At 49.8% G+C, this 14,161-nt stretch overlaps 1 protein-coding gene across 1 annotated transcript; it reads left to right on the top strand.

Moving 5' to 3' along the window:
* Window positions 1-4,761: 4,761 nt before the first annotated feature.
* Window positions 4,762-12,840, top strand: LOC137487119 (uncharacterized). The gene is made up of 8 exons (XM_068212755.1): window positions 4,762-5,663; window positions 6,925-7,142; window positions 7,806-7,866; window positions 8,471-8,566; window positions 8,885-9,049; window positions 9,139-9,264; window positions 9,670-9,933; window positions 10,873-12,840. The coding sequence occupies exons 1-8, from the start codon at window positions 5,127-5,129 to the stop codon at window positions 12,838-12,840; spliced, it is 3,435 nt and encodes a 1,144-aa protein (XP_068068856.1). The 5' UTR covers window positions 4,762-5,126.
* Window positions 12,841-14,161: the final 1,321 nt, after the last annotated feature.

Genomic DNA, 14,161 nt, shown 5'->3' with positions numbered 1-14,161 from the left:
ACCTCCCACCCGAGCCCGAGGGCATCAGCTGTGTATGGAGGCACCGGGACATGCTCAGCCTGTTGGAGATCTCAGGGATCAGAGGCTGATATTTGGCATTAGCCAATTAAGCAAAAAAATTAATGAGCTTGTCCTTCGTCCACTCGCCACCATTGTTAATAATAACAGCAATAGAAAAATTACTTCAGTGTATTCACAAATCATATTCAATTTAATTAATAAACTTTCACATTATTGTCAGGGAAAGAGGAGATTAACTGATATCATAATTATGTTGTTATTTTCTGAAAGGATGTTTTAATATCAAGGGTGTTATTGAGGACTTTATTGTCTTGTTTACCTTCCTGTCAACCCCAAATCACGAACCATTTATTAAAAGAGATTAAAAGAGCCATCAGTCCCTTGTTAACAGGATCACAAATTAAAGTCAGATTTTGGGTTGTTGGTCCCTAAATGAGCCTCACCAGAGATTCCTTCCCTAAGGGACACAACACCAGGACTGTCTGACCCTGGAGCTGGTGACCTCCCTCTCCACTCTGAGTGGAATCCACCCTGGAAGCTCCCTCTAGCCTTCTCAAATTAAAAATTCCAGTTTGAAGTTATCACCAGGGCATTTCACTTTTTTTTTTCTGCAAAAATTACCACGTTTTTGACATTTCCCTTCCTGCCTTTGCTGAGCACAGGGATTTTGGCCATTCCTTGCACGGATGTTTCTGGCTCTGGGGAAGCTCTTCCTGCTCTTTGAGGGCTTTCCAGCCCTTCCCACACTGATCTCCTTTGCTTCCCTCGCTCTCATTGGATCTTGGATGTGATTCCAATCTCTACCAGGTTATTCCGTGCTGCCCCAGAGATCCTGGTCTCCATTTCATCTACTTGCGTCCTCCTTCCCCTCCAAATAAAATTCCTCTGTGGTAGCAGAGTCATTCCTCCTGCTCTGGAATTCCGTGATCCCCCGCTTCCTTCCATTTGTGTTTTGGAGCAGCTCCTGATGGAGTAGCCCAGGGATGGGTCCTGTTCCTCCTTACCTGCCCTGTCTGGAGCATCCAGCACTGCTTCTTCCCCACCCTGGATCCTACCAGTTCCAACTGAGTGCTTCCATAAAACATTGCTGTTCAACAAAGGCAAAAGAAGATATCCCCCAACAAAATCATTCCCAACCACCTGAGCTCTGCCTGTCGGCACAGGACAAATCCCTCCCATTTAGAGCCTTCCCAGACCCCCTCCAGTTACAGTTTTCTCACCAGAAAACGTCGCTATTTACCGCAAAGTGTTGAGAATTCATGGAATTATAAAAATTCCCTCATAGAGGGATTTTTTCCTGTGGTTTAATAGCAACTTCCAGTCTCACCCAGCCCTAGGTCTGTGTGAGGGAAACTCCATCTGGTCTCCCTGTTCCCTAAATGACGAATGTGGGATCCACTTTGGACTATCTGTATCATTAGGACAATTTATATATTCTTGCACTGGGAAACCTCAGGCTTAAAATAGGATAAACTTTGGAAGAGTACCGACATTTCACCTCTTGTTCTGCAAAAAACACAAGGTTTTTGACATTTCTCTCCTTTCTTTTTTCTTCTCCAAGTCCTTGATGCCTTTGCTGACCACAGGCAGAGGTTGTGGTTATTCCAGGGAAGGAAGGGGGGAGAAAAGGAAAGTCTGCGGGCTACAGGCATTTTTATAAGTGTGTCTGTGTCATCCCAGCCCCAGTTCCAAGTGACTGAGGGCCCTAATTATGCAGGAACTTTGGCAGCTAGAGATCAAGATCTCTCTCATGCTCATTAATCTCCTTCATTGGGATAGTTATTAAGTTTAAATACTGTATTTATTCATGTGCTACTGTATGGCTCTGGCAGTGCTTCTTGAATAGTCAGAAGTGCATTGATATCCTTATTTATTCACTCTGTTCTGCCAGTGGAGCTTGCAAAGATCCTTAATTTATATTTAGGGTCTGGTTTTCTGAGACACCCTCAGGATTTTAGTAATTTTAGGTTTTGTGTTTTCTGTAGTTCTTTTTTCCGCACTTTTCTTTTACTTCTTTTTATTTCTATTTTCTAAAGAGTTTATGGCTGCCTCATCTCTGGAGGTGCTCAAGAACACTTTGGATGGGGCTTGGAGTGACCTGGTCTGGTGGAAGGGAGACCCTGGAGTCCCTTCCAGTGCCTAAAGGGCTCCAGGAGAGCTGGAGAGGGACTGGGGACAAGAGTCTGGAGAGAAAAGACAAGAGGGAATGGCCTCCCACTTCCAGAGGGCGGGTATAGATGCAATATTGGGAAGAAATTCCTCCCAGAGAGGGTGGTGAGGCCCTGGAATGGATTTCCCAGGGGACGCTCAATTCCTGCAAGTGTCCAAGGCCAGGCTGGACAGGGCTTGGAGCAGGCTAGGATAGTGGAAGGTGTCCCTGCCCATGGCAGGGAATGGATGAGCTTTAAGGTCCCTCTCAACCCAGACCATTCAATGACCTTATTTTGAGCTGATTTAGATGATCCTGTGGGAGTGTTGAGGTGTTTCCTGGAGCATCAGCCTGAGAACTGGGATTTATTAGTCCCATTTAGGGTTTGAGTTGAAGGTGGACAGAGGTGGATGAGGGTGACAGAGTTTGGCAGGTTCCTGCCCCAGTTGTGCTCAAAAAGCTCCAGTTTGCGCCTGTCTCTAAATTTCTGGATGTTTCCAACATGGCCATCCTTGTGCTCTTCTGGTTCCCTCATTGTCCACAAAAAGTCACACTCATGTCACTGTCTCAGAGGCTTTTCCCGGTGGGAGGAACTTCCCCACCTTCCCCACCTGCTGCAGGGACTCCTTTGGATGGGTGGAACAACACAGGGGCCCTCAGTCCCTGCTCCAACAGCTGCACAAGTGGCTCAGGATGGATCAAGTTTTGGAAGGCAATTTAAACTTATCCTTAAAATCCCAAGACAAAGAACAAGGTTGACCCTGTGGTTGTAACACCTGATCCTGTGAAAATCCATCTCCCTGGGAAGGATGATGGATGAACCTGTGATCCCTTTGTCCCAGCTATGTCAGAAAGAGGAAGGATCGACAGGAAGCTCCCCCTTCATCCACAGGATGCGTGGACATCTCTTGAGATGCATCCCTGTTTCTGGAGCCAGCTTGACAGGTTGAGGTGTGGTTGGGATGTGCTGCCAAGGCTGATCCGGTGTCAACTCTGATCACAACAGCTGCCCACACTCTGGATTATGGCACGTGGGGTGGGATGGCTGCTCTCCTTGCTTGAGCTCTGGGTTCCAGCTGCTACAGAAAGCTCAGAATTCATGCCTGGTTCACTTCAGCTGCTGCACAGAGCAGGATTTTGGGATGGACACTCACCAGTGTTCCACAGGGAACTGTGGCTACTCACTCTCTGGGGTCACAACACTTCCTTCCATGATCCATGGGGATTACCTGGAGTGTTGCCTAGTTCAGCTCTGGAATAAGGCACTTGCAAAGTGGGAAGAGGAGGCGGGGGAGAGGGGAATTACACTGGAACCAGCCCTAGCCCTTCTGAATCAGAATCATTTAGGTTGGGATCATCGAGTCCAATGATTTCCTTGGCACTGCCAAGGCCACCATGGACCATGACCCCAAGAGCCACATCCACACATTTCTTGGACACTTCCAAGGATGAGGACTCCACCCCTACCCTGGGCAGCTGTGCCATTGCTGGACAACCATTTCCAGGAAGGAATTTCCCCCAATTTCCAACCTAAACCTGGCAAAATTTGAGGCCATTTCCTCTTATTCTGCCACTCATAACCTGGGAGAAGAGTCAGACCCCACCTGGCTCCAACCTTTCCAGTCTCCTTTTGGAATTCCCTCCCCTCTCCCCCAATTTTAAAATACTGGTAATTGCACCATTTTTAATGTTCACCATACTTAATTCCTGCAGGAGACAGAATTCTCAGTCCAAGTCAGATTTTCATACAGGTTTATAAAAAGGGGGAAATCAGCTGGAAATCTGGTTGAATTTCTTCAGGAAATGTAGATAATGAGTAAAATTTAATTACAAAATTAGCACAGAAGGAAGAGCTGAGATACCGGTTTGGCTTTTCCTAGTGTAAAGTGAGGTAGGGGATTTTGGTAGGAAAAAGTGGGTTTCTCAGCTGTTTTCCTGGAAAACACTGTGTTTCCAGGTGAGAAAAGTCTCGTTGAGCATCCAAAGTCTTGTCCACCTTGAGATATTCCAGCTGTTTTAATAACCTCCAGCTACAAACCCCTAATTTAGGGAATTTATGAGGCACTTTCCAAATGGAGCCAGGATTGCACAGCCCGGACCACAGAACCTCTATGTGATGGATTCTCAGCCTGGCTTCATCCATCTCCTTTGGGAGGAAGAGAATTCTGCCAGGTGAAGTCCAGCTCCTCCTAAAGTCATGTAAGGGTCAAAGAGGAGGTTCTTCACATGGGGATGTGGTTCCAGAGGTGGTTTTGGAGGAACCACATCTTGATGACTTTTCAAGAAATTTATCCAGGCTGGAGCCTCCATGTGGTGCTGCCGGCAGTGGGGTTTGGCTCCCAAATGCTTTTCCATATGTCCATAGCCACTGAATGTTGGAAAGGTGGAGTCTGGCACAGAGATGGGGAAAGGGATGGATCCTCCCTGTGAGAAGCAAAAGTTGCTCCTGGGATTTTCTGGGAATGAGAGAAGAACAGGAATGGGAAACAAAGGGTGCAGCAGGTGCTCCTGGTGTGACAGTGAAGGGAGGTCAGATACTCCCAAGGACCATCAAGGTCTTGTGCCCCTTGAAATACCAAAAGAAGTGGGGAAATATGGGAGAGAATGAGCTGTGGGGATGAGCAGGGGTAACTGTAATTATTGATGGAGGTTAATGAGATAAGGAGATCTGTCAGCAAAGCTCATGAGTCAGGCAGGATTTGGGGAATTTCACAACTGCTCCACCGGTGTTGGTGTTTATCTGACCTCTCTGGGCAGCCATTAATTGCTGCCTGATGAACCAAACCCAATAACAACATTAGAGACCTGCTAATTACTACGGAATGGAGATGAGCTCCTCCAGAACGTATAAAGGAGAACTTCCATACTCCTCTGGAGTAGCTGAGGATCCTTCATTCTCATTTCTCCTCTTGTTTCATCACCTCCTCCACCGGCTCTCCCACCTGGAAGTGCTGCCATGAGACGATATTTCTCCGGATATGGGGACGGGAGTTTCAGTTCTTCTTCTGCTCACTGCGGGACCTTGGGTGGTGGAGACGGGAGATTCAGAGGGCTTGGGCATGGGTACGGCAGCAGGAGCCTCCACAACCTTGGAGGGTTCAGGAATGTCTATACTGGTGGAGGCTATGGAGGAGAAGGAGTAAGATATGGGAGATGCCTTGGCTTTGGTGGCTGGAGACAACCTGAGAGAGGCTTTGGTGGAAGAGGATATTTCGTGGGAGGTTTTCAAAGTGGTAAAACAGGGCTTGGTGGCACCTACAGAGAAGGTTCAGGCAGGGAGGTACTTGGAGGAGGCCTTGGCATAGGGGAACAAGGGGCTGGACAGGGATTGGGACAGGCTGGAGTTCTCCGAGGCATTGAGGAGGTCCATGTTGACACCAACCTACTGAGGCCAATACAGCTCCAGGTGGACCCTGAGTTCCAGCGAGCGCGCTCAGATGAAAAGGAGCAGATCAAAGCTCTCAACAACAAATTTGCATCATTCATCGAGAAGGTGAGTCCTGGTCTCTGTGCTGTTATCTCTGTGCTGGAAGGGGGAGGTATAAGGTAGGTGTTAGTCATGGGGACACCTTCATGTTCCATCTTCTTCACCCAAAAATCACAGCATTGGCTGAATTCCCACAGGCTGCTGTGAAGCTCACAATGGGTCCCTGTAAATGCCGCTGGGTGAATCAGTTTTTGCCTTGTGGTAAAGATCTCAGAGTTGTCTTTTGTGGCAGGACAGTAAACTGCTGAGATGTCACCAGCACACAAAGTCACTTCTCTTTTGAGGAAAGGGGTTCCCGGGAATATATATTGCTATATTCTGGTGCCTGGAGGTTGTTGATGCCAGCAGGAAAAATGGATGAGGGACTTGGACATCTTGATGAGTTAGTATTTTTTTTCTCAAGCAAAGCCAAACCTTGCAAGAACAGGCTGCTTTAATGCCTCTTCTTGCAGGGGTTTGCACTTAGCAGAAATTGCAAGTGAATTCAATTTCTCTGTATTTCTCAATACTAAACAAATCGCTTCTTGGATTGGAAGCCCTGCCCTCTACTAGGTGGTCCATCTTCAGCTTTTTCATTACTTTCCATCTCTACTGTTTTGTCTTCTCTTCTGCATCTACTCAAACCAGCCACAAAAGCTCTTCCACCCCGGTGGAAGGTGTCTGTGTCTCTGCTTCTCGCTTTTACATGTGGGGACTTCAGGGTTTCTTATTTCACTGGGCAGGGGGTGTTGGTTACCCTGAGGAGGGTTAAGATAAAAATTAGCATGTCTGTGACTCTTCTTTCCTTCCTAAACTTATGGGTGTCCAGGTTATCACCTGGTCAATATTATAGAAATTGTGGAGTGATTTGGATTGGGAGGGACCTTAAAGCTCATCCATTCCCTGCCATGGGCAGGGACACCTTCCACTATCCTAGCCTGCTCCAAGCCCTGTCCAGCCTGGCCTTGGACACTTGCAGGAATTGAGCGTCCCCTGGGAAATCCATTCCAGGGCCTCACCACCCTCTCTGGGAGGAATTTCTTCCCAATATTGCATCTATACCCGCCCTCTGGAAGTGGGAGGCCATTCCCTCTTGTCTTTTCTCTCCAGACTCTTGTCCCCAGTCCCTCTCCAGCTCTCCTGGAGCCCTTTAGGCACTGGAAGGGAATCCAGGGTCTCCTTTCCCTTCTCCTCTCCAGGTGAGCACTCCCAGCTCTCTCAGCCTGTCTCCATGGCAGAGATGCCAACTGGAGACATGCAGCTCCTTTGGATCTGCTTCACCTTCCAGGTTCAATGTCTGGAGCGGCAGAATCAGGCACTCTTGGCCAAGTGGGAACTTCTACAGCAGCAAAGCTCTGGCCCTGAGGAGAGCAGGAACATCAACAACTTCTTCCAGTCCTACATCACCAACCTGCAGCGGCAGCTTGAGACCCTCCAGAGCCAGAAGGAGCAGCTGGATCCCGAAGCCTACAACATGCTCCAGCTTGTTGAGGATTATAAAAATAGGTGAATAGACACAAATCTGGGAAAACAGGTGCTGGGATTTTCCCAGATGATGCTCATTGTGCCCTTGGATGGCAAAGCTCAGCTTTGCATCTGCAGGAGTTTGGAATTTCTTAGCCCTCCTCTGCTGCGGGTGCATTATGGGGCTTGACTTTGATGCTGGAAGAGTTTGGTAAGGGTTGAACTACCAAAAAGGAGAGGAAAATCAAAGTTTGAGATGATCTCTCCCATCCTCTTTCCTTCCCAGACTCCTCCTTTTGTTTCTCCCCCCTAGCAGTGAGTGGCCCAAGATTCCACTTGCAGGGCCCTGGTGGGAAGGGACAGAGCTGAGTTTGGGATCAAGTTGGGATCAAGTTGGGAAAAGCTGTTACCTTTTCTGGCTTAGATAATTTATGTCCAGCCACAACTCTGAAAAATGGAAAGTTTAGTTCAGAATTGCTAAATTTAGAAGTTATCTGTATTGACCCCATTTTTTTGGGCTGTTTTAATGCCTCTTTTTGCAGAGGGTTTGCACTTACTTTAATTGCAATTAAAGTAAAATGATGATTCTCTTGTTTACTGGTCCACCTGACTTAACAATTAAGATCAATAATTAAAGGTAATGGATAGATTAATTAAATAGATTAATTAATAATAGATAATAATCTACCTCCTCCTGTCCCCCAGATTCGAGGATGAGATCAACAAGCGCACATCCAAGGAGGAGGAGTTTGTGGAGCTTAAAAAGGTGAGTTAAACTGAGATCCTGAGCAAATCAAAGCCTTGGAAATAAAACAATATCTGGATGGTTGCCAAGATTCTCAAAAGCTGAAGTTTTTGCTGAGCTTTTTCTAATTTTAACCAAAGTAACTGAAAACCAGGACAAGACTGAGGAATGATTATTTCATCTAGAGAATGAATCTGTCCTTTGTAGGACAAATATCTAAAAAGTGCTGGGTTTTCCCTATTCACTCAATCCCAATCCAGGTGGAATATTGTTATTGAGTTAAATAATGTCTGTAGATGGCTTAGAAAAATAAAGCTGTCTGTGAAGAGAAAATTTAGGCAACTTTTTACTAGAAGTATGAATAAAAGTTTTGTTTTCCCATTTCTCATGTTCCCCAGGAACAGACTTATTGCTGCAGCCATGGTACTCATTTCCCAGCCAATTTTTTAATCATAAATGCTTTCCCTTTGTTCCCCTTGCTTTACAAATGAAATCTGAGCTCTCTAGATCATTATTTGATCTCAGGAATGCAGGCTTTATGGAAATATCCCAAGAATTGCACTTCAGTGGAGCATTTGGGTCAACAAAATGCAACTATTACATTATTTTTGGTTTTTTTTTACAGGAACTGGATAGTGCCTACATGGGAAAAATGGAGTTTGATGTCCGAGTGGATATCCTGAGGCAGCAGTTGGAGTTCCTCCGGTGTTTATATGAAGCTGTGAGTGATTCAAATCTTACCCTCAGGTCTTGAATGACACGCCTTCTGGAGATTCCCAGAAATTTTGCTTGGGTGGGATTTTGGCTTGGAGAATTAATTATCCTTGGCCTTTTGTGATTGAAAAGGGGTCTAGTCTAACTTGTGTCCCAAAGGCTGGAAGACCTTGCAAATTACAAGTGGTGGGGGCAAAGTGGTACCTGGGGGCTGCAGGTGGAGAAATTCCAGTGGGAAATTGGCCACAATGTCCCATTTTTTCCTTATAAAGACCTGGACTGACCACAAGGACTGTTAAAATCCCTAATCTGGTTTTCCCTGCAGGAGCTGTCCCAGCTGCAAACGGTTGTTGGGAACGTTGACGTTATTCTGTCCGTGGAAAACCACAGGGACTTGAACATGGATGGAATCATCGAGGAGGTCAGGCAGGAATACGAGGGGCTGGCCCACAGGAGCACAGCTGAAGTGGATGCCATGTACCGGGGCAGGGTGAGTGGACACCAGGGAAACAGGAACACAAATCTCCTCATTGGAAAAGAAACCAAAATTGTTTCTTTGTTGTGTCCTCTTCCCATCAGTACCAGGACCTGCAGAACATGTGGGTGAATCAACAAGAGCAGCTGAGGAACAGTCACCAGGAGATCCAGGAACTTGCCAGGCAGATCCAAAGACTCCAACCAGAAATTGAAATTGCAAGGAAAAGGGTAAAGCTGATACTTTTCAGCAGGACTAAATGTTTTAAGCCCCTTTTCCATGAGATCTCAGTGCAGTATGTAGCAGCCAGTCATTTGGAGGCAAACTTAGGGATGGAGTTTTCTCTTCCAATTGAAACAGATTTAGATTTTCGGGATCTATATTGGGTTTTAATTGTGTTAGTTTACCCAGTCCAATGTATTTTTGCTGTTCTGTCACTGAGGAAAGCCTTTTGATTTCCAAGAAATGCCAGGAGGGTGTGAAAATTAAAGGATTTGGAGGTTTTCCTGGGCTGGGATAGGAGTTGGACTTGATGATTCCTGCAGTTCCCTCCTAACTATGGATATTCCATGATTCTATTATAAAATTCTCCCCACAGATGGGACACGGTCACATTCCCTTTGTTCCCTCTGCAGAATTCCAACCTCCAGGACTCCATTAAAGATGCTGATCACCATGGGAGCTCAGCTGTCAGGGATGGCCAGAAAAAGCTAGAGGAGCTTGAAAATGCCCTCCACCAGGCCAAGAATGACCTTTCTCAGCTTGTCCATGATTACCAGGAGCTCCTGAATGTGAAGCTGGGCCTGGACATTGAGATAGCCATGTATCGATCACTCCTTGAAGAGGAGGAGAACAGGTGGGGGCAAAATCCATCCTGGATGAAACACCCAGACAATGCAGCATGTCCATGGACCTGTCACTGGGCTCTCTGGGATGCACTGGGCCTGGGAGGAGTCACCTTTCTGCAGATCATTGATAAAGCCTAACCTGAATTTTAATTCTGATTTGATTGGCTGCCTTACTTCAATGTTACTTTTCCTCCACAGGATCCAGGAAGGATCACCAGCCACGATCTGTGAGTATCCCAAGGATTTTCTCAGGATTTTTAAAATAAAACTGTTCCTACTTTGTGGTCTTGACACCACTGGAACAAACTATCCCAGTTCCCATCTTAATTCAGGAAAGAATGCAAAGGGGAGTTTGTGAACACACATTAATATAACAACTGGCTTTAGAATTATTGGCTAATTCCTAATATATTTGGAGGAAATGGGAAACGCCACATTTAACCCATAGGTCTCTTTGATGCAGGACAGAAGAGAAGGAAATAAAAACTAATCCTAAAATTTGTGGGAAAGTTGAGAAAGCTGAAGGAGAGAGAAACACAGTCTTGGCCTTTGTAAAGGATAGGCTGTACTGGGTGTTCATCGGTGAAATAAGACAAATTATGTTTAAAAAAAAAAAGCTAAAAACACCAGAAAAGAGACAAAATATCACATAGGTTGATATCTACTAAGGGAGATTCTTGTGGGCCCCTTCAAAGATAAGTCCATGACCACTGGGGAAGGAAGGATGATGCTTAAAACAGCCCCGCACAGAATTTTTTTGAGTAAAAAGAGTAAATTGAATGTAATTACCATTTCTTACAGGTGTCATTGACTACAATGCTAGAGCTTCTGGAGCCTTTGGAGGCATAAAAAGTGTGAAGGGGAGAATGAGTTCTCATGGTACCAGTGGGAGCAGAATGAAAGGGCCAGTCTCAGGAGGGGGAAAAGGTGGAAGCTCTGGAGGGTGGGGGTCCAGCTCTGGTGGTGGGGGTGGTTCCATTTCTGGAGGAGGAAAAGGTTCAGGATCTGGAGGAGGAAGCTCAGGTGGTGGAGGCTCCATCTGTGGAGGCGGAGGAAGCTCTGGCAGTGGAGGCTCCATGTCCAAGGGTGGCAGCAGCTCTGGAGGGTGGGGGTCCAGCTCTGGTGGTGGTGGTGGTGGTTCCATTTCTGGGGGAGGAAAAGGTTCAGGATCTGGAGGAGGAAGCTCAGGTGGTGGAGGCTCCATCTGTGGAGGCGGAGGAAGCTCTGGCAGTGGAGGCTCCATGTCCAAGGGTGGCAGCAGCTCTGGAGGGTGGGGGTCCAGCTCTGGTGGTGGTGGTGGTTCCATTTCTGGAGGAGGAAAAGGTTCAGGATCTGGAGGAGGAAGCTCAGGTGGTGGAGGCTCCATCTGTGGAGGCGCAGGAAGCTCTGGCAGTGGAGGCTCCATGTCCAAGGGTGGCAGCAGCTCTGGAGGGTGGGGGTCCAGCTCTGGTGGTGGGGGTGGTTCCATTTCTGGAGGAGGAAAAGGTTCAGGATCTGGAGGAGGAAGCTCAGGTGGTGGAGGCTCCATCTGTGGAGGCGGAGGAAGCTCTGGCAGTGGAGGCTCCATGTCCAAGGGTGGCAGCAGCTCTGGAGGGTGGGGGTCCAGCTCTGGTGGTGGTGGTGGTTCCATTTCTGGGGGAGGAAAAGGTTCAGGATCTGGAGGAGGAAGCTCAGGTGGTGGAGGCTCCATCTGTGGAGGCGGAGGAAGCTCTGGCAGTGGAGGCTCCATGTCCAAGGGTGGCAGCAGCTCTGGAGGGTGGGGGTCCAGCTCTGGTGGTGGTTCCATTTCTGGGGGAGGAAAAGGTTCAGGATCTGGAGGAGGAAGCTCAGGTGGTGGAGGCTCCATCTGTGGAGGCGGAGGAAGCTCTGGCAGTGGAGGCTCCATGTCCAAGGGTGGCAGCAGCTCTGGAGGGTGGGGGTCCAGCTCTGGTGGTGGTGGTGGTTCCATTTCTGGAGGAGGAAAAGGTTCAGGATCTGGAGGAGGAAGCTCAGGTGGTGGAGGCTCCATCTGTGGAGGCGGAGGAAGCTCTGGCAGTGGAGGCTCCATGTCCAAGGGTGGCAGCAGCTCTGGAGGGTGGGGGTCCAGCTCTGGTGGTGGTGGTGGTTCCATTTCTGGGGGAGGAAAAGGTTCAGGATCTGGAGGAGGAAGCTCAGGTGGTGGAGGCTCCATCTGTGGAGGTGGAGGAAGCTCTGGCAGTGGAGGCTCCATGTCCAAGGGTGGCAGCAGCTCTGGAGGGTGGGGGTCCAGCTCTGGTGGTGGTGGTGGTTCCATTTCTGGGGGAGGAAAAGGTTCAGGATCTGGAGGAGGAAGCTCAGGTGGTGGAGGCTCCATCTGTGGAGGCGGAGGAAGCTCTGGCAGTGGAGGCTCCATGTCCAAGGGTGGCAGCAGCTCTGGAGGGTGGGGGTCCAGCTCTGGTGGTGGTGGTGGTTCCATTTCTGGAGGAGGAAAAGGTTCAGGATCTGGAGGAGGAAGCTCAGGTGGTGGAGGCTCCATCTGTGGAGGCGGAGGAAGCTCTGGCAGTGGAGGCTCCATGTCCAAGGGTGGCAGCAGCTCTGGAGGGTGGGGGTCCAGCTCTGGTGGTGGTGGTGGTTCCATTTCTGGGGGAGGAAAAGGTTCAGGATCTGGAGGAGGAAGCTCAGGTGGTGGAGGCTCCATCTGTGGAGGCGGAGGAAGCTCTGGCAGTGGAGGCTCCATGTCCAAGGGTGGCAGCAGCTCTGGAGGGTGGGGGTCCAGCTCTGGTGGTGGTGGTGGTTCCATTTCTGGAGGAGGAAAAGGTTCAGGATCTGGAGGAGGAAGCTCAGGTGGTGGAGGCTCCATCTGTGGAGGCGGAGGAAGCTCTGGCAGTGGAGGCTCCATGTCCAAGGGTGGCAGCAGCTCTGGAGGGTGGGGGTCCAGCTCTGGTGGTGGTGGTGGTTCCATTTCTGGGGGAGGAAAAGGTTCAGGATATGGAGGAGTAGGAAGCTCAGGTGGTGGAGGCTCCATGTCTGGAGGAGGCCAGTCTGCTGGAGGATGGGGGTCGAGCTCGGGGAGGTGCAGCCCCCACAGTGGGGGGATGAGGTCTGGAGGTGGGAGCAGCTGTGGCAGTGGAGGCTCCATGTCTGGAGGTGGAGGACAAGGAAGCTCTGGCAGTGGAAGTTCCATGTCTGGAGGTGGCCAGAGCTCCGGTGGTTATGGATCTGGCTCTGGGAGTGGCAGATGCAGCCCCCACAGTGGGGGGATGAGCTCTGGAGGTGGGAGCAGCTGTGGCAGTGGAGGCTCCATGTCTGGAGGTGGCCAGACTGCTGGAGGATGGGGGTCGAGCTCTGGCAGGTGCAGTCCCCACAGTGGGGGGATGAGCTCTGGAGGTGGGAGCAGCTGTGGCAGGAGAGGTTCCATGTCTGGAGGCGGAGGACAAGGAAGTTCTGGAAGTGGAGGTTCCATGTCTGGAGGTGGCCAGAGCTCCGGTGGTTATGGATCTGGCTCTGGGAGTGGCAGATGCAGTCCCCACAGTGGGGGGATGAGCTCTGGAGGTGGGAGCAGCTGTGGCAGGAGAGGTTCCATGTCTGGAGGAGGCCAGTCTGCTGGAGGATGGGGGTCGAGCTCGGGTAGGTGCAGCCCCCACAGTGGGGGGATGAGCTCTGGAGGTGGGAGCAGCTGTGGCAGGAGAGGTTCCATGTCTGGAGGCGGAGGACAAGGAAGTTCTGGAAGTGGAGGTTCCATGTCTGGAGGTGGCCAGAGCTCCGGTGGTTATGGATCTGGCTCTGGGAGTGGCAGGTGCAGTCCCCACAGTGGGGGGATGAGCTCTGGAGGTGGTAGCAGCTGTGGCAGTGGAGGCTCCATGTCTGGAGGTGGCCAGACTGCTGGAGGATGGGGGTCGAGCTCTGGCAGGTGCAGTCCCCACAGTGGGGGGATGAGCTCTGGAGGTGGGAGCAGCTCTGGCAGGAGAGGCTCCATGTCTGGAGGTGGAGGACAAGGAAGCTCTGGCAGTGGAGGCTCCATGTCTGGAGGTGGCCAGAGCTCCAGTGGTTATGGATCTGGCTCTGGGAGTGGCAGGTGCAGTCCCCACAGTGGGGGGATGAGCTCTGGAGGTGGTAGCAGCTGTGGCAGTGGAGGCTCCATGTCTGGAGGTGGAGGACAAGGAAGCTCAGGCAGGAGAGGCTCCATGTCTGGAGGTGGTCACAGCTCTGGTGGATATGGATCAGACTCTGGCAGGTGCAGCCCCCACAGTGGGGGGATGAGCTCTGGAGGCTGGAGCAGCTCTGGTAGGAGAGCCTCCATGTCTGGAGGTGGAGGAACCTC

Source organism: Anomalospiza imberbis, chromosome 22 (assembly GCF_031753505.1).
Source record: "Anomalospiza imberbis isolate Cuckoo-Finch-1a 21T00152 chromosome 22, ASM3175350v1, whole genome shotgun sequence".
NCBI classification, from domain to species: Eukaryota; Metazoa; Chordata; class Aves; order Passeriformes; family Viduidae; genus Anomalospiza; species Anomalospiza imberbis.
This window is presented reverse-complemented; position numbering and strand designations above follow the sequence as displayed.

What these genes read in the sequence shown, in the direction of transcription:
- LOC137487119 (XM_068212755.1), top strand. Translation starts at nt 5,127, where the DNA reads ATGAGACGATATTTCTCCGGATATGGGGACGGGAGTTTCAGTTCTTCT. An exon ending in TTGCATCATTCATCGAGAAG is followed by an intron (nt 5,664 to 6,924) that starts GTGAGTCCTGGT and finishes TTCACCTTCCAG; the next exon opens with GTTCAATGTCTGGAGCGGCA. An exon ending in TGAAACACCCAGACAATGCA is followed by an intron (nt 9,934 to 10,872) that starts GCATGTCCATGG and finishes TTTCTGGAGGAG; the next exon opens with GAAAAGGTTCAGGATCTGGA.